The 23,726-nt window shown below is 32.1% G+C and overlaps 1 protein-coding gene across 1 annotated transcript in view; it reads left to right on the top strand.

Annotated features, from left to right (window-relative positions):
• The window catches only part of LOC128203059 (small cardioactive peptides-like), a 36,841-nt gene extending 13,328 nt beyond the window's left edge, over nucleotides 1-23,513 (top strand). The window contains exons 3-5 of the mRNA XM_052904314.1: nucleotides 18,273-18,308; nucleotides 20,475-20,669; nucleotides 22,289-23,513. Of these exons, the coding sequence (XP_052760274.1) occupies nucleotides 18,273-18,308; nucleotides 20,475-20,669; nucleotides 22,289-22,330 (273 nt within the window). The 3' untranslated portion in view covers nucleotides 22,331-23,513. The remainder of the gene's footprint in view (nucleotides 1-18,272; nucleotides 18,309-20,474; nucleotides 20,670-22,288) is intronic.
• Nucleotides 23,514-23,726: the final 213 nt, after the last annotated feature.

Genomic DNA, 23,726 nt, shown 5'->3' with positions numbered 1-23,726 from the left:
ATGAAACTACGTTCACTATTCATTTAGTATACTTCCTGTTCAACAAAGACATTAAGCCTTACAACCTCGATTTTTTTTAAAGTATTTGTTTTGCATTAATTTCTTGAATACCAATGATTTGAGGTAACAACCTAGATGCAGTCAGACAAAACCTCATTTTTTTGGAAGACACAAATAAAATAATTCAACATCTACCTATATGTTGATTAAAATGTCGTAAAAATGATCAGGAATTATGTTAATTATTTGTAGGTATAAAAATGAGGTGGATATTCTGAACACATGAATATTCCACCACTGATCCCCTGTTTCCGTTGGTTTTTCAAAGGCGGTAATACGCCTGATGTGACCTCCGTACATGTCTTTTAAGTCACTTGTTGGGTGTCTGTTTTGCGTTTGTGTTTGATCACTTAACACAATCACGTGATGCTTGAAATGTTTGTTGTTTTCAAATTCATTTTATAGGCATTTTCAAACGCTGTGGAGGAAGAATGGCTGAATTAATCCATAGGGTAACATCATATTTGCACATCCTCTGCAATAGCTGCTTGACAAATTGGTGTCGTTTGGTTATCACCTTAAAAAATTTCGCAATGATATTTTCGAGCTTAATTGTATGCAAAATTTTGTAAACATTTTTGTTTAATTTTTTGAAATGTTAAATTCTTTTAAATTGGTATAATTAGCTTGTATTTAAGAAAAAAGTCTTTCCTACGAGATTTAGTTTTACATCTTGCAAGCCATACATTTAAATGTAAAAAAATATTACAGAAATAACGTTTGCACTTGATCATAAACTTCTAATTTAAAGTTATATCTGTGTTTTGAAATACTGCACCATGTGCTAAAGGAATTGGAACTTTTATCACTCTTAATTTTTGGAAACTTTATGTGAATGTGCAGACATATGGATAAATCCATTGGGAATTGGTGATTCAATAAAGGCGTCCTGAAATGGTAGGAAATGGCAGCTTATTCGCTTAATTCTGTTGATTGAAACTTCTAGAAAGATATTGTGTGTCAGTCATAGTGTTCTGTAAAATATGAATATATTCAGAGCCACATTTAAGTAATAACAAAAACTATGGAACGGGTGAAAGTTGTTTTTTGGTGTTGATGTCCGCCTCTCTTTGATCTGGTCGTGTGGTCCAAAAAGGACATAATTAGTATTGCCCGTGTCTCTGAATAAAGGGTTAGTTATATAAGCATAACGCTTTCCTTTTAACAATCGAGCTAAGGTAGTCAAAACTTAAACAAAGACTGTAAGGTTGGTTTAAACTCTATTTGTTGCGATATTAGACGCAATTGACATCGTGCAAGTAGCTTTTGAGTATATCTTTGAAAAGCGCTAAACATGTTACAAATCAAAATAACATGATACTTGCTGAACATAATGAATTATTGTAATTATGCACGAGCGCTTTATTGCGATTGCATAATTTCAATCACGAGTGTTAAAAGTGACGTTACTGTATTGTTCTATGTTGTCAAGGGCAACGTTCAATATATAGATGAGATTTTAGTTTAATATCGTTGTAATTTATCCATACGGTAGTTACAGAAAACTTGCGCAAAATCTACTACGATATAGAATCCGTAGATATAATGCGTAGATATAATGTGTAGATAAACATAAAGAACACTCTCTCAAACCCTCAGATCATCCTTCTGGATCACTACCTACACAGCAGAATGTAACTGCGTGATGCCTTAATGCTTAGAGTGCCATTGTGATTATGTTTGTATCCTGTGATGGCTTGATATGTTTACATTTGAGTTAAGTCGTTAGGAATAATTGTATTCATAATTCTGTTACCTTTTATATTTACGCGAAGGTGATGTTGTTTCTGGAACAAGAATCAAGCTACGCTGATGAAATAACTATTTTCTGTGAACAATAGTAAAAAACAAAAGCACAAATTCTTGTCTTTCTTCTTGAAAAAGGTCACCTACTTAATAAAAAGCTGTTAATTACTACATACTTTTTTATTGCTAAAGTCAATCCAATTTATAGATAATTGAGTGTCGTCATTGAATCTCTCGAAGAAAGAAAAACTAAACTAAACATAAGGGCACATGGTTAGCAATTGTTCTTGAATGCTGAGTTTTCCTAGTTCCTATTATTTAATATAATATGTAGGAGTAAAACATTATTAATGTTGAAGGAAGTTTTTCTGGTCATACGTTTTATATTTGTTGAACATGGAGCGTGCTGTGAATAAGCGTGTTTTTAGAAAAGAAAATGTAAATAGGTTATATTTCTCTATTAGCCATGCATCGTCCACTTTCTTCATTACTTTATCTGTTTGTCGTCTGGATATTTGGTTATTGTGACATTTCAATATAATTAAAGCATGTTTCCCAGCATTGGGATTTCACTATCGTATGTTATGCACTTACATACACGATTTTCCACCGATTTTTACACTTTTATCGGCTGCGATCGTCTGAAAGCAAATGATAGTTAATAAAGTTTCAGAGAGGTAATCTATTTGTATGGCATTCCAAATACAAAACGTCCCTTGTTTGAACATGATGCACATTTGTTGACCTAATATGCCAATATTAAATTCATAATTACCAATTACGCTAAAAGCATGTTAAATACGCGCCATGACTCTGATCAATTTTATCTATATTTGCGAGCGGTCGTCAGTTCATAATTTGTAAACAGAGGGTCACGTTACATAACCAAAATCAATTATTCATAATTGGTAAAGGCCTCATAGATTGAGGTAATTTGAGTCAAATAAATGGCTTTGCAGCGAACAATTAATTAGATTTTAATAGGAATCGGAGACGTATCATTTGAATGGAATCAAGAGGCAATTGGGGAATATGAAAGTTGACAACTTTTGTATCGGATGACAATACGCAATGGCTCTATTCATTTCCATTGCCATCATATTTAGGTCGTCGAAACCCTGCAGTTTATGAGTCTGCGTAGGAAAGCATTAAGTGCATGGATAACGACCAACTAATTATTCAAACTCATATCTATAATTCAGGTCAATGCATTCTTAAATCCGTTTGGCCGAAAGGTAAGCTGCTAGAAATAAAACCAACGGGCTAATCATCCCCTCGGTAAATGTCTAACAATTACAAAGAGCTGTGCAAAACAAGGCGTTTTCTGATGCATGATATGCAATGGTCAAAATAAGGAGGCAAATATTTTGCAAACAAGGATAATCATATTAATAACATATGTATGAATGGTTTAATGTGTCCATCGCCAAATAATGAAAGTCGACAAACTCATGGCAAATTTAACGTATTTCTCCTAGTGCGGTAAAATTGTTTCTTTTATATCATAAATGAATGCGACTTTTCTATATTTGCAAGAGAGGAACAAATTAAATTCCTTATTATTCGAAAGACCTGATGCACACGAACGCAATTCTGCCAGTGCGGTTAACGTGTTTCATCTTATGTCATTGTTGAATGCGACTTCTCTTCTTCAGCAAGAGTAAAACAAATTAACCTTCATTATTACTTGAAAGATCTAATGGCTTTGTGCTTACCAGTCCCATTTCTCAGATTTATTCTCAAATTTATGCTAACTTACTCGCAGGAAATCGTTAATGGTTCTATTTATCTGAAAAGCCTTTGTTGGTCTGTCGGTATTGCTGTTTAGATAACAGACTAGACCCACGAGAGAATAAAGACGTGAAAAAGTATAAAAGAGACACTTTCCCTCATGGAATTCTCTGAAATTATGTCTTTGTGTAACTATGGCTAGCCAATATGACAAGGTATGGGCTATATATACAGTTTTTTATTAAAGAGGTTAACGGGTTATACGTGTGAATATTTGATCATCTGTTAAAGTGTTTGATACCCCCTGCGGAAGATCTTCTTTATTGATAACATCATCAATGATATGGTGGATAAATATGGTTAAACTTAAATAAGTATATTCAAACAATATACAAGTACATAAACATAAAACAAAACAGCTATAAGAATACTCTCTTGGCATTCATAACAGATACACAATTTTGAATAAAAGCGTCGTCTTGTTGCGCTATATAATATTTACATGTCAAAATAGAGCTTTGCCTTCGAGTGACATCAAACATGTTTTATATGTACCTCAAACGTTAACGTGATTATACTTGTCCCCTTTTCTTTTCAAACGACTTCTTTAATGCCATCTCTAATTACACACGCAACAAGATCATCTATTACAGTACACGACACTCTTTTCCATACGTCTTACAGGAGAAGGAACTAAAGTGAAACCGTTTCAACTGCTTGAAGTCACACTGTTACTTAGCATTTTTATGCTTCATTCATCAAAGAGGTAGGAGAGGAGACCCGCCTGATACGAAATAGCACTTTGCAATGCATTCACATTAAAGATGTTATTTGTATAATGGCTTTGGAATCCGATTTGCTCACATAATGGATTTGGTCTCACGGCCCTTGCCAAACAACTGGTTTGGGGAAAGAACATGTAAAATAACTGTCTCTGTCCTATGCCGTCATTAGATAATCATTTGCATAGGAATGCTTCCACTTGCACAGATGTATCTCTCTTGTAGGATTATTTCTAACTGAACTATACATCTTGATGTTGTACTGAAACCTTTTATTCACTGAAAAGAATGTAATTTTCTTACAAGATCTATCAGATTCAGTTTTAGAAACAACTCTTTCCTGTTTTTCTTATTTTCTGAAACTATTGAGCTGCAGATCGCTCAAATAGAATAAAAAGCGTCATGTCATAAAATAAATTACATGTCAAAATGTTTTTGTTTCATTCTTACATTTGTAACGTAATTAAACATAATTTGTAATCATTGGCTTCTTAAGCATGACATTTTGAGTATAAACAGTATATTCTGCGGAAAATATCGGAGCGTGACCTATACATCTATTGACGTCACATATGTTTATTGACGGTTATAGCTAAAATGGCATGATGTAACCAGAAGCAGTCTTAAATTCACCTCAATAAGGACACCTATGCATGTATGGTTTAATATTTAACATTCGTTTGTTTTTGAAGGACACGGGGTTTCAAAGTAATGTTTTACATATAAGTTCGACTCTTTATTAAACACGTACTCGAATTTGGAAAGAAAGGGACTTACAGAAGACATATATAATTCTCTCTTCTTTAAGTATTTTCTTTCAAGATTATGCTTATACATGCAATAAATCATACAACAATTTGACATCAAACTGTGCCACGTGATTGATTTTTCCTTTCATAATCATTTTTCCAGGATCGTTGTTACCAAAATGACCGATGTCTGACCTAGCTTCTGAGATCGTATACTAGAATAAATGCCTTGCCCATGTCTATAACACACATTTGATGGACAATAATTGCAGTAGGAGTTACCATTGCTTGATATCAATTACTTAGTGATAAGTCTGAATTGACATTTTGCTTTGCCATTCAGGTACTGCCAGAAGGCCATGATGTTCTGATGTACCTATTTGTTAGAGTTAAAGAAATATATGTATTTTGTCATACAACATATATACTTTACGGTAGAGTTGTGCAAGGACTATCTGATGTATACTGATATTGTATTAGAATTATCTATGCTATGTTTTGCCTAATAAAATACATAGGGGCAATTAGCGTCGCAATAATGCGTTATTCAAGTTTCAGCTATGATTTGTTACTCACCAGTGTTAAGTTAGGGATGTCAACCCTTTCTTTCTCTTAGATCTCCATAAATAAAGCTTTAATTTAATTTTGTATTACCTCAGCAAATTATCCTCTACAAACTTGACATGTCGTTGAAATATTGAAGACCTTTTTACAGACATACGGTTAATGGCACTGCGTGCTGTTTGTATTTCAGTTTTAACACGGTATTTTATGTTATAACTATTGTTGTTTATCTATAATTCAGGGATTTTCAGTCATGTTTCCTGGAGATAGTGGCGAGACGTTGGTAAAATGCATGATAATATAATATCAACAATGTTTACCATGTAATCCAATGTCATACTTTCGATCATGGTGATAATTGTTATTGATGACTGCCCACGCTACTAAATCTTGGGACATATCATTTTCTCTTTTAAATATTGTATTTGTATCTGAAGTTGTCATTGTATGCAATTTATCATGTGTAAATTGCTTGGTTTGTCTATGTTTTATATGTATATGATCTGAGAATATAAAGTGCATCAAAGGCTTACAATGGAATGAACCACTTGCATTCTTTCATGTATTGAATAAACTATACTATCAACTGTTCTGATTTCTTGTGCCTTTGTCTTACCACTGCATGGACATTTTAGAATATTGTACTGGATCCTACTTAGTACTGGTTATTCCCAGGAAAGTTGTATTCCTTGTATTGATGCTTTACGGCAACCAAAAACCCACTTTTTACCAATAAAATATTTAACAGAAAGCAATTATTGAAGTAAATTTTTGCTCTAGAAGTCTTCTTTGAAATATCAATCAAAGGTTTTTATAAACATATTCATTAGGATAAATACATTAATACAATTGTCAAAAGATATACGAATGTTGATAATTGTTGAAGTTATGTGGGGAAAATGAGTAGTGATTGAGATTAACATTTGTCTTAGGTATGTGATATTGAGACCTACTTGTACCTCACTTCTGCTATATCGTCAACAAAAATCCCATGACCCCATTAAAAATAACTACAGTGTGCAGTATCTGAATAATATATAACACTCATAATTTAATGTGTATTTTCAAAATAATATCCGATTCAAAAGCGAAGGTTAAAAGAACAAGGGATTAGCTGTTGCCATGGCTATATTCTGCCTGTGCTCAGCAACTATACAGGGTGAGACTCTATTGAGGCGGAAGCCCATGGATAGGCAAGCGACGTCGTAAAGTAAACGTTCATCCCGCAAGATCCCAGTTATTAAACTCGACACACACAGCGAAAAATGGAGCTATATTTTTACTCGTGCATAGTACTTTCTGTTACGAGCCTTAACCTGATTTGAATTATGCATGGCCCTCTTTTGTTTCATTTGAATGGAATCGTAGCATTAGTTGTCTGTCATTCTTTTAATATTTTTTTTTTATTTTTTTGATCTATTTAACCATTCATAAGTATTTACATTTACGTTACTTTAATTATGATGATCTTGCTTGCATGCTTTGTTCATTTATGCTTAACTGCAATCAATAAATAAACTGTCGTTGTATGTTTGTACTTTTAATTTTGATATTTTAAATAATTTAATTTAATCAAGAAGTAAGTAGTAGCCTTTTATTGTTTTACTTAAACAATTTCAGTTTAGCCTAACCTTCTAGATATTAACGCTTTTTATGAGAATTTATTTAACAAAACACTTTAGTTTATAAATAAGTTTGACATTTAGACTAAATGTTTCATACACGCTAGTGTTCCTCCGCACCTTTTTGTTTGAGTGTTTAGTTTTAAGTTGATTGATTGTAGCTTCCGGACGAAGAGTGGTCAAACATACACACAGAAAAGAGGTCCCCATCAGCGGTAAGTTTATTTTATTTTTAAATAATATATATATACATATTTTTTTTTTTTGATAATATTTAAATTGGTGGGTGGGGTGGGGGTGGGTCTGTGAGTGAATCAGTTAAACTAAAACCGGGGGAGGGGGTCTTTATTTGCCATATTTCACCAAACAAAACAATATTTTTCAATAACACACACTTATGTAATAAACTGGCTTTTATGACAAACTGGTCAGTTTATATAAGTTAAAGGAATAGCTGTTGTCCATCTTGTTTCCATGAGACCCACATATCGAGTGGGTTAGCGAAATGGTTCTGAGTGCCTGATAAATCAATGCCACTATGAATCATTTTAACACTTGATGTGTATTGTTATGTAGTTGTCCCACAATTCCTTTTTCTTATTCTCCAAAGAGAGTGTTTTATAAATACTGGTATATTACATGTGTTTTCTTTCTTTGTTTATTTGCCTGTCATTATACGATTTAGTTGATTTAATTTCACAAATTAATTTATACCTTTTTTTTAGTAATACTATTCTTTGTCTTTAGTAACTCAAAATCGACCTTGTAAAACAGTTAGACATGGTGTTATAAAGACGTTTCCCATCAATTTGTTTAATAAGTTTATTTATTTTAATTTTATATTTGATTTTGTTTTGCATAAAAGGACTACTATTATTATCTACCGGTTATAAGAACAGATCCCCAGCTTGAGGTTAGTTGATCAAGTTAGCTAAATATCGTTTTAAAAACAATATTTTTTTACATTGCAAAATTGTACAAATCTGAGGATATTTTAGAAAATACATTTCATTTAAAGACGTCTGAATGGTAAATTAATTCAATTATTAATGTTCTAAATGTCGAAAAACTGATTCCACAGTCGCTTAGCAATAATGTTAATATATCATAGTATAATGATACAGCATATTAAAGGTCACTTTATTAACAAATGTCCAACTGACTATTTAAACTTTCCTTGTAGAGAAAACAGAGAAATGACTATATATTTCGTGCGCCAAGACCAGGAAAACGTTCTGGTATTTTGAAAAAGAAATATAAAAATGTTGTTTGTTCAAGTTTGTCTTGTGAACAGAACATTATCCTTTTATTGTTTTCACCGCCGTCTTGTATTTGCCAACAGCTTATGCCTGTGTTTACACAACTTTGCATTTCGCATACTGCAAAATATCTTCAGATCTATGAATGTGCAAGATATCTGTTAAAGATCTAAAAGGTCTATTAATCCTTGAATTCTTTCATTGAATGATATACGTGGGCATTTCGTCACTGACACATACCGAACGTGATTAATATTTTTCGATTGTCTATTGTTTTATATCTCAACTTGTATTAGAAAAAACGCATCAATCTCCATTTTCGTCAAACATGGAACTCGAAAACAAACATAATACAAATTATTTATAAATTCTTCGTTATTTTAAAAATTACAATTTCAAACAGTTATCCCCTATAACGTACACTTTCATCACTCTATATATAACCGTTTTGGTCAAGGAAGAACCTGTGTCTTACAACGCTTCATCAATGTCCAGTATACAATAAAATGACTCTATATACGTTATTTATTTTGAGACTGATGCACACAATGTAATTGCTATATGCGTTTAGACTATAATGGCTAATTCTCTTTTAAATATATTTTATAAGAGGCAAGGAAACGTCGTTGAACAAATTTAATGGTGTCATTAATTCGATTTTCTTCTGTTTACTTATCTATCCCTTTGTTCATTTTATCAGTTAAGTTACTTTCCTTATTCTATTTGTTTGTCTATGTGTCCTTACATGCTCTACATATTACTATGTGCGTGTCTATGTATCCTTACATGCTCTACATATTACTATGTGCGTGTCTATTTGTCCTAACATGCCCTTCATGTTCATATTGGTCTATATGTCTTAACATGTCATGTACATTCTTATGTGTTTGTCCTTGTGTCCTAACATGCCCTTCATGTGTTGGTCTATATGTCTTAACATGTCGTACACATTCTTATGTGTTTGTCGTTGTGTCCTAACATGCCCTACATGTTCCAATTGGTTCGTCTATGTGTCCTTACATGCAATGCCTTTTCCTATTTTAACAGACATTTCTCAGAATCGGAAGATTGTTTCCCGCCAAAAGGGTATGAAATAGGGTTATTCCAGTTTAAAACGAGCAATATAAATTATCAGGATGTAGAGGCTTTGATTTGAAAAAAGTAGGGGTAGTTCACTTTGGCAAAATGTATTTTGTTGATAGTGACGAAACGTTAAAGTTAAGTGAGTGCATCGATGATAATTGCATTGCTCAAATTGCTTAAAGAGATACGGATGGTGTCGTCGGCCTATTGTCAGAAATCAAATAGGCTTGGTATGGCCTTCCCAGACATGCTTCAATCAGGGTGTAGATCGGGAAAGGGTTGTGAATTTAATAATGTTTTATTGCATGGATGTAAATACAATTATATAAACGATACAACATGAACAGGTTTACATAGAATTTGAGACAAATAAATCATTACCAAACATGCAAATGGATTGGGCCACGACTTATACCAACAGTTACGGCCCTGACCCACTTTTTTAAGATCGGGTGAGTGCACGGAAAACAATAAGATAAGGATATAATTTTATGTTAAAAGGCATTTATTACACCAGAGGTAAATAAACGAGTGTAGGGGCATTTTAAGGGCGTTGGTCGGGACAGTTGAAACAAACAACGTTTGAGGATGACTTTACCTGATGTTCATTTTAAACTGGAGACGGCCTAGAAATGAAACGGTTTAGTGTTACCCAATTTAAATAGCACTATTTTTGAAACACACTAGTAAGACCATTAAAATTATATTTGCATAACAACGTGAGGCTTGAAAACCGTTTCACTTCACTTTTTACTTCCAAGCAAATATATCGTCCTATATACGTGCCCTTGAACAACATATTTCTTAATTACAATATCTTACCATAGACAATTAGTATTATCCTAAGTGTTTTGCATGTTGAAATTGGAATGGTAAAGGAATATATTGGTGTAATTTTTTGCATTTTTAAATTTGAATATAATACATTTGGTTAGATAAAAACAAGCAAAATATACGAAGAAAAACAAACTTCTTTTAAACAATTTTACAACCTGATGATTATTTAATTGTTTGTTTTTGTTTTTTTCTTACGCTTTCACTTAATATACCTGTATAAGGGTAATTATACCATGTACAGAACGAGTAGATTAGAGATGGTTCTTTGTACCGATTCGAGTAGTGTAGAACTTATTATATATGCACATGTATGTAATCAATATTATAGCGTAATGTACACGCATTTTCCCTTTTTGTTGTGACACAAATGTATATATTTTAACATGTGAATTCATTCGTTTTCAGTTACTTTGTTTTACACACATTTGATTCATTCCCTTGATTTTCAGACTCATCTTCGAATTGGTAAAAGAACATCAGAAGAAATTTTGCCGGTAGGCTTGGCATGATGTCACATATCCGAAAGTTATATTCAAACTGTTGTCAACTGACAATACACAATATGCATACACGATGTAATATGTAACCATTATGTGTATGCCAAGAAGGATCTTAACCTGAACACTTTTCCGCATGACTGTGATATATATAGTTTCTATGATTATAGTTAGTGCACTTATTCATGAGAATAAGAAAATAATATTCTTTACTTTTGTGTTATATTCACCATATCTATTAGCAAAAAATATCCAATGCGTTTAAAAACATATCGTAGCTATTTTACATGTTACTAATTGTAATTTCGAAAAAAAACACCTCAACTATCATAATTTCATTTTAAATGTTTTGTACACGATTAACATAAAACTTCAAGTTGAACAAACAATATGATCTATTTATAGATTTTATTTTTGTAACGTGAGCGCGTGCTTGAAATCCGTTATTTTTTAACGAATTGATTTCCAAATAATGACTATTATGTTTAAGATTTTGATTTACCCAAAAGATCATGTCTGATGTCATCTAAACACAATAAGTGTTCCAGGAAAGACAAAACAATGGATGTCCAAATCAGTGTTTAATGATTCTTTGCAAGAAAAAAACTGAATATAGATGAATTTAATTTCTGACTCTATTTTGTTTTTTTCTCTTCAGGGAAAAGAATCATGTTTTATATCTTAATTCTGTTTATTTTAAAAATGACACTCAAATAACTCAATAAGAACAGTTTCTTTCCAAGGGAGGTAATAGAGCATGATTTTTCTCTTGGGACTTACACTTCTCTCAGTACGCTATTTTGGCGTGTGTTGGATTTGAAACTATAACCAGAAAGAGCAAGCATTCCATGCAAGCGGTTTTGGCCATATATTGTCCTTAAAATGTAAAACCTTTATATGGCTAGTTCTGCGAACCGCAATCCATTTTAATCCCAATTTTGCTTTATAACAAATGCACGCAAGTACCAATATGAGGCAAAACTTTTTTGAAATAATATATCATTGTTAGTGTTATGATGAACAGCGTCTACAAGAACTAGCGTTATTGCCAAATTAGACGTGTGTGCTCTCGTTGACAAATGAAACTACATAATCTATCAACTATCCAAGAACCATGAATCCATCAAATTGTTGTTTACTTTAAGTGTTACTTGGAATATATCTCTCTAACTACTCTCAAGAATTCGTAGCTCCAATTCCTCTGTCTTTGTCAATAAACAGTTATTTTCTGTTTGTTCGAATCCTATAAGTTGAACAGTTTAAACCAATGTTATACTAGACACCGACAATGATTGATGTATATTGTTATCTTATGAACTTATGTTATTTATATGCTATTAAATGTATGATTTAAATATATCTGCTTAAGTTCTAGAACAAATATTTTTGTGTGTTTCCGCTTACCTATTCATCCCAATCAACCTTTGCTACCTGCCCGGTGGTTTACATTTTATTTGCCAATCTGAACACTTTTAAAATTGCACAACTTATCAAATATATATTCCATCATGCATAACTCACATTTAACTATTGGTACAACTTCTGGACTGAAAGATAGGTATGTTCAGGGATAAAAGAATATGCATTGACAATTGAAGTACAAGAAGACAATATTTTGTGCCTATTGTTTGGCATGCCCGCGAAAACACAATAAATGTTTTAGGCCTAAATAAACAAGCAGAAACATGTAGCATTGTCAGCATATTGTAATTTGTTTTTGGAAAAGAAAACACAAATGGAATTAAAAGTACCTATTACCTTTTAAAAAGTTCCTACCATTTGCATCGCCATTCCATGTTTCACCTTTCATACACGGGAAACACTGACGACATATTTCCAGGTTGGGTCGTTTTGTTGTCGTTTAAATTACTCATTGTACGCATGAATGGTGTATGTCTACTATATATTGAAGTTTTCTGTTGATGAATGAAAAAAGTCGAAATATAACTTTTTATTTAATTTTCAATTTACAGCTGTTTTTAAATAGTATCTGTAACATGAAATTAAAACTTCCTTTTCGTAAGATACTATTATTAATTAATTAGTTTTATAAGCGTTTATTATACATTTAAATTAATCAAAATGAGAAGTATGTATTTTACTTCTTTTTTGTGTTCACATTTTCTTTTCTTTCAATCGTTCACGAATGATATACTGATTCTTTGACCTACATCGATAGCGCAAACAAAAGAAGTTAATATCTTGATGAGAAATCATTTCAGTTAATCTGTTTTTATATTGTTAGTGAAGATTTTAACTCGTATTATGACGTTTTCTTATAAAACTGAGAACGATAACATGAGCACGTAAGAATTATGTATTAAACAAACTCAACGCTAATAAAATATGGGTTTCGTTTTGTTAGTTATGTTGTCTATGAAAACGTTTATTTACATTTCAATATCAAAAAGGACGTCTCACCAAACCTCAGTATTGAAGACGAAATGCAGGTATGTTGGCAGAGTTGTTTTTGCATTTTTGTATTAGATAAATTTATTGAATAGTATTGTATTGATATATATAAAGTTTGACATGTTCATCAATGTATCACTATTATGTTATTCGCAATGATGTTAAGACGATTTCATTATTTTTACAGAACGTTGAGAAAAGAGATAAGGTAAGAATGCGTCCACTATATAACAATATACTTGTACAGAGACCCTAAGGTCTAGGTCATCACATATGAGGTTCAAATCCCATCACTCTTGGCTTTCCAAAATATACACCAGTGCTGGATTCTACTAAGTCAACGGACGCGCGAGCGATTCATTTCAACTGTATTCACAATAGAGCTGAATTAAAAGTGTATTATAAATGTATACATATCTATATGAGTCCCACGATTACAAGAACATTAGCTATCCTAAGTTCGTATTTACATACTTAAAGGTTATTGGTATTATTTGAAGTAAATGAAGAGAAATTGTTTAAAATGCTTCTATTCGAAAATGAATTTAAACACTCGTCGTTGTATATGTTTATGGCGTTTATACGTTTATTCAACCTTTCATTTAAATACATTGTTTTTATTTTTACTGCAGAGCTTCCTGAGAATTGGACGAACTCCAAGTGAACCGGTGAGTATAAAGATAAAATTTTACATGTTAACAAATTTGGCATAGCAAACTAATGTTTCTTTTTATAAAGTTGGAAAATGGAAGTAGTAGGGCAATACTATGTTTGGCTTTGCATACATAATACGTATTATAATATCGATTTCCTGCTAGCACTGTAGGTATTTTACTGGTAAGTTGATGATGTTTTGCCAATGTGATTTATTTCTTCTTTTACAGACATTTCTTCGGTTTGGACGCAGTCCTTCTCAGGTGAGATTTGTGAATTCAATATCTGTTTTCGCACCCTCGCATCCCTCGCACCCCTCACCTTCCAAAGCAGTTCAAACATTGTCTTTCTGTCAATATGTATGATGAAAACACTGTCTTGGTCGTGCTTCATGTCTAATATTTGCTCGAAGTATATTTCACTGAGTCATGGTCCTATGCTTATGTACAATTTAGTGTACATATAGACTCTTGTGAACGCTTCATGTTCAAATCCTCTGGTCAGATCCGGATGAAACTTCACAAGAATAAGTTTTATCAAGCCTATAGGTGAGTTGCATATAGAAGAACTTGAATTACACGTTACAATACTTTGAATAAATCAGGTCGCTCTCGTAAAACCTAAATATATGTTACGACGTTATTTCAATTAATGGTACTTCATATAAGAAATTAATCCCTTAATATGTCGATTTGTACTTACAAACATTTTAATTATTGTCGTTATCTTTTTCATTGCAGACTTTCTTAAGAATAGGGCGAGCCGGTCCTGTCAAGGTAATGTTTTCTGTAATTATCCTGTCATCTATAAATGAAAATTCATATGTCAATTATTCCATAATATATTTATATGTTCATGTATTCTAAAAAATATTTTGCTAAACAATCTAAAACATTAATGCTCATATTTCATTTTATTTTATATTTCTTGTTGGCTATTTCAGACCTTTTTGAGAATCGGAAGATCAGTAAGTTACAAACGTTGTAAAACCGTTTTCCGTTCATATTCATCATCTTTATTAATTTTTTTTAGAAAATATCCAATTGCTACAATGTTAAGGAGTTCAAACCAAATGTTAGACATTAAAAGTTCCAATGTTTGCATGTTCTGGAGCATAACTGTTGTCTTCCAAAATCGGTCTTTAGAAAAAGTGTTATGATATGCGTAAATGATGTTATATTTTGATACTGCTTGGTACCACTGGTAATAATAAAGTCATCAGATCGATGCTGAATTTTTTATTGATTATAGCAAGGTTTTACATTAGAACAAGTATTTGTCGACGATTTGAATACATGTTAAAAATGTGGATAAGTTTTTTGTTGCTACTTTACAAAAACCGTCAGAATGATCGATAATGATGTTTGTGTTCATTCTCTTTAATTTCAACATAAATAAAACAAAATGGCTGAATTATGAAATCTAAAGTACTTCATGTAAACAACTGTTATTCGTTGATTTACGGGGTCACGCTCTATGATAAACAACGGTATTGACGTTTCCTTTATACACAATACATTTTAGACGCAATTGTTTGACAAGTTTTGTTTTAGAAAACAACAACAAAACAAACGACATAAATCAGACAATATTCGGTATTCTTTCAGGGTTTCTTGAGAATTGGGCGAGGATTAGACAGAAAAGTGAGTTAAATTAGATATTAGTTGATGCTGAATCTGACGGGGTTTATAACTCATATAAAAATGTAATAAACCATGATGCCATTCAGATCCTAAAGTATGATCCTCCCAGCATGTTATATTTTAACATTTTCCCCATTTAATGCTTTACATGTAGATATTCCCTATACACCCGTTGCAGCTAAGCCATAAATTACATGTATATTAGTGTACATGCAGAATTGCACTAGAAACTATGCATGCCCTTTCCCTTAAATAGTTGATAGAACAACTGACAGTTAAAACAATCATGATGTTGAAAAGTACTCATTTACAGGTTAATAACTACGAGTGTATTACATTCATATCTTAAATTCAATAACCTTTATAAAACAAATTTTATTTCAGCCTACCATTTCATCACCTTCTTATTTGCAATTGCAAGTTCTTAATGCGCTGTCTTTACTTCAGTGTCTCCGAATAAGTATCCTAGGTCCATGTAGTTGTGACTTTCAGTTGTTCCTCACCCCGCTTGTGTATTATTGTTTTGCAGTACATCAGACTAGGCAGAAGCGTTTTGCATGCAGGAGAAGACGAACAGGTCAGGTGTTGATTGATTACTCTTAATTTGTTTCACTATCTTTTTACTATCATTCTCTCAAATTAAGGTTCAGTTTGGACTATTTTCATTCTACTTACTACCAAATGAGCATATTAGTTTGAAATATTTATTAGGAACTGGTATCGGTTTCTCATTATCTCAATTACGTAGTGATTAAAATTATTTTTGTAAAATTGAATATCAGTATTTTCAGTATCTTTTCTATTCCAGTACAGACAAATTTAATCTTTAAAATGCATGATCATGCATGCTGATAACCTTCAATAGTTTCTTACCCTTCCTTACTTCTTCATTGGCAAGTCAGTCTGTCTACATTCAATAGAGCTTAACAGTAAAATGTAAAGGTAAACATAATACCTTTGTTCTTAAGTTATTGAGAACGGATATATTCAGGGAAAGGAAAATCAAATTAGTGAGCGATTAAAATAAATAAGCAATTAACAGAACTCTTCATATCGTTCACAACTGTTTAATTGGTTTACGTTTTTTTTATATTTATAATCGGTGTTAGAAAATCTATACCCATCGGATGTTTAATACAAACGCTTTTGAATTTATTACTTTATGTCACATTAATTTTACCAATAACTAACAATGACAATAGCAAAAATGGTGTTTAATAATGAAGAGACCAAACGAAAAGGATAATCGAGCTTTATACATAGGAATATAATAGAAATTCCCAGGAGATAATTAAAATATTCAATTAATTATAAATGTTACAACAATACTGTCTGTTTGTAGAGTAAAGTCAATTGTTATAATGAGAAACCCGTCGGTTTAATGTAAATACACATGCGATGGTTTCTCAAATTGCAGAATATAATATATACAATGAGCTTTTCAATGTTTGAGTCGGAAACGACGGAAGTTGCTTAATTAGCAATATGATGATTGATTATCGTTTTATGATTGTAACCTTATTATAGTTCCTGTTCGCGCTGTGGGGTGTACATTTAATTGAACGGATGACTCGCCTTTAATAGTAGTGGGAAATGTATTAGCCAATGGCCTTTCATGCCCAATAGCAGTAACATCTTTTGAAAATGAGAGATTTTATCTGTGCGTTTCAACTATTGCATTTACTGCTAGATCAAACGTACATAAGACTGTTACATGTATAACCATTTATATTCATAATTTCATTGCTTTCCCTTACATTTTAAATGCATCATGCTATGTATATATACAAGTATTTTAGACATTAACCTATCTGGGCAGCCTATCTTTTCAATTACTGCATGAACCTTTTTGACTTAGGAACGACTACAACCAAACACTCATTTTTACATTTCTTACAAACATAAGAAAACGCATGTTTTACGTTTACTAACTCTTTTGATGTGAAACAAAACATATGTTTACATTTCATGAAATAAAATAACGGACTCTCTATTTCAGGGACAGGAACTAACTCCTGAACAGATTCAATTTCTTATGGAAAACAAGGAACGCCTTCTTCAACTCCTTCAACCAAGTCAAAACAAGCAAGCATCAAGTGAATTCGAAGACGATGGCGTGAGTCTACGCATGCGCGGATGTAATGTGACAAATACTCCAGCGAAAACATATAAGCCATACTGTTGTGACAAAATTACATATGCATACCACATGTTTAATCTAGTGACCTGTATTGCAAGATTCGATGTACTTTTCTTTCTTCAACGGTATACATCGTGTATTTTATTGTTTGTCTCTTACTACGTGCATGACGATGCAATATAACTAACCATACTTATAATCTTTTGATTAAGGTATACTGCATGTTCTTCCGCATGACATACTATTCAGGTGACAGAATAGGAACAACAGTGTTAGATTAAGAAGTAAATAGGTCAGGATAGTTTCCAAGTTGAGGTTTATTTTTCTGCAGGATGTATTCAACTGGTTTCACTCAGTTTGATGGATGACAAAGACTAGAGAATTCATCAACGGGCCGAAAACCCTAGACCGAAAATCGGCTTAGTAGTTTATCAGTAAAACGGTGATTAGTACACTCAAAACCTATTTAATGTCATACTGAATTTTTTTCCAGTCTTATTTTGCATTCCCTCGACAAGGAAGGGCAATGGTATGTACAATCGGTTTGAAAAAATACTTTGCCCTTTTTTACTTTTGAAAGTATGTTTTTAGAAGACTTCGCTTAAACTTTAGAACGTTACTTTAAAATTTGGTTTTGTTGATTTCCCCTTGTTTTTCAGTAGGCGAACATTTTTTTCTGATTTCGTATCAGAGTGTTTTTATCTTATTTTGCATAGATGTTTTCCACTTTAGTAGGTACTCGTTTCAAATAATATTAGGAATTAAAAGTGTTATGCAGCTCTTTAAAATGGCACATTACAATTTTATCACCGGTTCATATAATAGACTTTAACAGCTCCATCGCAAGATTTACAAATGGCACAAAACTGCGTTTCTCTAGAAACCGATGATTGGGCGGCATTGCGTCCCTTCTGCAATTTTGTCCTTTTTCATCTAGGGAATTCAATTAGGAAATATAAGTTAATAATTCCAAGTGCATTTAAATGCTATCAGCGTAATTGTAATTAATAAAAAAGTTTTTTTTCCTACGATGGTCATAAATATTCCTCAATTTTCATAATGTTATGGCGAAAACTATAAAAAACACTCTATTATTTCGCATTGTTTCATCGCACTTGCAAAACATCTGTTTAACTTTACGAGAATCAAGTGAATGTTTATTTGTTCAAAATGAGAATGTATTTTCCCCATGGGAAATTTCAAAGAAAGGCAATCAAATTATGTCCTTTCTCAAAATTATAGAATCCGATAAAAGTGTTCAATTTGATCGGTTTTGTAACAAAAAAAGTCCTATGAAATCGACTTCGAAAGAGAGTTAATATCTTCAATTGCCTGATTTAAAATTATGAACTCGAACACAACCAAAGGTTTGTGTCCAATTGTTTAAAAAATAAAATGATCAATGGATTTTTTTTTCTAAAGCTTCTTTGTTGTTATACATACTATATATAATACAACGAAACAACAGTAATAGCTTGTATTGCATTGCAGCAAGACGCTTATAATACATGAAATATAATAAAGTTATTAAGTCTCGTGAACGAGAAATTTATATCGAATGTACGTAGCATGAGGAAGAACCATGGGAACACACATGCACGTGGAACTACTCGTATGTCTTTAACACGAATCTAAAATGCTTGAAAGGCATTTACTATTGAGCTTGATGAAAGATAATAATTATATTCCCATACACATAATCAAACACTGTACGAGTATACAGCATGCTTTTATTTGATTTGTATTTGTTTGATTTTGTTTCAATTTATTATCATTACTCTCTGTTTGTTTTTTTGTGTGCAGAAGGTAATCTGCACAATATGGTTTATTTGCCGCTCCAACGTGGTAAGTATTCAGCATTTAACTTGTGTATGTTGATTTATGCATGTAGTCTATGATATAATTGGTTTCAAACATGTAACCGGGGGTTAAGAAATGGACAATGGTCAGATGACATATGCACTGAATTTTATCCTTTATTTTGAAAATGTCAGCTCTTCGCCGTTAGAAATAAGGCATCTTGGTTTCCAAATCTCGGGCGCTCGATTAGTCATGTAATAACACGTTTAACAAAAAAATGCAATTTTATAGATAAAAAACTTTCTCTTTTTATATTTTTGCTGAAATACCATTTTATTTCAAGTGTTGTTGCTTTCAATGAAATTAATTATGTTATTAATTTTACTACCTGTTTAGCTAATATATAGAAAACCGATTAACATGAAAGAAAATATTAACGATCCGTTAGATCAAAAATGTGTTTCATTCGTGATCACGGAAAATTATATTTTCATTCGTGGCTACTTCAGTCACGAAAATGGGACTTTCTGTGATCACGCGGTGAAACAGATTATGATCTTACACTGAAATTAAGCGACTATCCCGTATACTGATTATATCAAAAGCTAATGTGCACAATTTCTATTACAGCAACGTAAGTATGTTCGATTATGATCTGATTATTAATCTATTTTTCTAGAATACGAATATAAAGTACAACAATTTAATTTTATATAATTTTAACTTGTTATTGTTTAATCACTACTGTAATCTAGAAGTTTATTAATTTTCATTTGTTTTGTATTTTCAAAACCACACACTTGTATAACAATGTAACGGAATAAAGAAATACTAGTTATCAAACTACTGTTCAAAATCAATATCACAGCATTACTTTGTTTTTCTCGATTTTCAGAGCTTCTATTTCCCGAGAATGGGCAGATCTGGTGACAACAATTTGGAGGATTCCATGTTGTGTTGCAGTGGGGTGCGCTCGATTCTTACAACCGAGAAGGCAATCGATATATGCTCGCCCGATCAAGCGTGCTGCTCTGGACTCAACCAGAAGACAAAGCTGTACAAGAACGTGGTCATCACTGAATGTTCTGAGGTATATAACTTATTTATCTTTAATTTGTATAATATGTGGCGTGTCTTTAGTAATTACGACAAGTTTTTAGGTTAACGCAGATGTTTTTTACAAGGTTGTTTAAGACTTAAATCTATCAAAATTTAATCCAGTATGAGCATACCTCATGAATTGCTAATAGAGAATTTATGGTGGCATATTACTGCTGTCAGATAACCTGATAGCGTTCACGAATCTTATCTAGTTAACCAGTTAGTATGTTACTTACGAAGTGGTAATCGCAAACCATAACTAGTTAACCTGTTAATGTTGCACAGCTAAAAAGGTTACAGATGACAGTTCTGTGCACTTTTTTAGTCTTTTGATATTTATCTTACAGAAAAAAATTCGCGAAAATTAACAAGATAGCTAATTACTTATCCAGTGCTTCCATTTAAGGAAGTTTGGAAGTATATTACTCCATAGAAATGGGTTAAAATTCCAAACTTAATTCCTTGGAAGTACAAAAACTTCCATAATTTTGAAGAAAACTTCCAAAGTCAAAAGCTTGGAAGTTCAAAATATCAAAACCCGGTGTTAATATTACTTTTATGCTCAAAATTTTAATCAGTCTTGGAGGAAAATAAATTATTATAACATAAATGTGTGAATTTGGCAAGACATAGCTTCAAAATTATGTGATTTTTAACAAGCTTCAAAATTATGTGATTTTTAACATACTATTAAAAAAAATACTGGAAAAAAAGAAATTGTATTCGGGGAAACTTAAACTTCCAAATTTTAGTGAAAATCTTCCAATATTGATGGTCAGGAATTTCATATTTCAAGTTTTAAATTCTTAATGGAAGCCCTGTTATCGCGAAAATAAAGTGGTTAACACGAAACAATTCGCGAACGTTAAAAGATTTTCTCCCACCTCAGATAAGTAGATCCAAAAATTTGACCATGCTAGAAATTCTTATCTTTCCCCCGTATGGACCTCCTTTTTATTGTCAAGTTACACAATTAACCTCCCTTGTTGAAGACTGTCGTCTGTCAGCATCATGGAAACCTTGTCTTGTGGCAAATGTTAGAATCCTTATTAATTATTTTTGACACCGTACAAAATTATCACGCTCCATTCAAGAAATAATGCCGCATTCTACTCAGAAGTATACAAGAATCATTTTACTTTTAACATAATCTGAATCACTGTGCGCATATCCATGACAACCACGAACTATCACATATCTATACGCATTTATTTTCACTATGCACAAAACATCTACCATAGCCTCTCGTGTAAGATAGGTTCATCACAACCCTCAGTAAACCTCGTTTCCGCAAAAACACCCTATGCTCGGGTTGGGATGAATCTACCTTACACTCTCGGCCATGGAAGATACGTATAATCTTACAGCAGTGTGCCACCATATTAATCTCACCAAAACGTTCATGAGAAATCTTTAAATGCGTTGTTTATATACTGCGCAACTAATGAAACAATCGTATATTTAAATAAAAACGAGATTGAAATATTAAAATCTTGTAAAGTATAACAAATAGGCAAAACACACATAAGACAATACATCACATGCACTTTTAACATACACTTTGTCATACATAGAACATAGATTGAACTATTGAACTGTCTTTTTCAGGACAGTTTAGACAAGATACGGGCTTACATCGGTGAAGACTGATGGCTTTCAGATCAGAGGGACTATTTTCTCTCGCTAGTTGTTTATCAGTCTGTGTAGCTGTGATATGATTGTTCTGGCATATTTTGTTTGGTAATGCTTGCTATTGTTTGACGTTTAAAGCGAATCTCTCATTAAAAGAAAGTAAACATTAAGAAGTGATATTGGAACTAAACACGTTTAAAAAGAGTCTTTATCAGGGGCTCAACTTAGACTTTTAATCATCTTTAATCTATTTGAAGTTGAAGGCGAGAGAAAATAAATATGCTTTATTTTCCGTGAAGCGGTAATAAAGATTAAAAAAATAATGATTTTAGTATTGATTTTGAATTACTGTCTGTCAGTTGGTGTTTGGCGTTGGTTTAAATAAACAAAACACAAAATTTTAACATATTTTGATAAAATATTATCGGTTTTATAAAATATGTGAGCGATTCGTTTATTGGTATATTCTGTCAATTCATTCGCACCCTTTGAATTTATGTGCTATTTTAGGTAAAAAATCAACCCCGCCTTTCCTATAATAAAATTAATCTAATGAATTTGATTTTTTCACGAACTAAGAACAATCTTTAAACCGCGTCAGATGGGTTAACCAGATAAACGTCAAATGTACAAGAGTGATTACAAGTTAACGAGGCACCAAATGACGGACAGTTTCTTGACAGAAACACATTCAGACAATTATTTAACAATATAGGAACTGATGTACTTTTATATAAACTCAAAGTGAATTCCACTTAGAAAATGGTACCTTGTAATTTATATCAGGCCTAAAATAGCTGTGTTTCTGGTTGTACATATGCTGAAAAAAGAGTGTCAGTAGGACGACAAGTGTTTTTGTTTTAATTTGTTTACTTCTTAAACTTGTTCAGGTGAATATCGTTACACCCAAAGGCACCCCATTTGTATTGAATAATTATCAAATGATACAATTTATTAATGTAAATGTTGCAATGCGCATTAATGAACTTTTAAAAACGCCATAAAAATGCAGTTGTGAGTATAATGTACAACCAGAAACACAACTATCTTTAGCACTCAGACATTAATACATTTTGAAAAATAAAATCATGGTTTTTCTGTTTGTTGTCATGTTAAATATGGTAAAGTATTTATATATGTTTACTCTATATCGTGTGAAATACAGAGCTATTTAAATATCAATTAAATACACAACACCAACTCTTGTTCTTTATCATTTTATTTGGGAGAGCAGGCAACTCCAGAAGTAAATTACATGCATGGGGTCTTATCCAGAGGCTCTTCAACACCGTACTAAAAGATTCTTTAAATCATATTTATTATTATTTCTTTTTAAACCTGACATTTGAATACATATAAAATAAAAATTTCAACGTTCAAACAATTATTGAAACTCTGGTTAACTCGTTGGGAT

This window comes from Mya arenaria, chromosome 9 (genome assembly GCF_026914265.1).
Source record: "Mya arenaria isolate MELC-2E11 chromosome 9, ASM2691426v1".
NCBI classification, from domain to species: domain Eukaryota; kingdom Metazoa; phylum Mollusca; class Bivalvia; order Myida; family Myidae; genus Mya; species Mya arenaria.
Note: the sequence above shows the minus strand (reverse complement) of the source record. Positions and strands in the feature narration are given on the sequence as shown.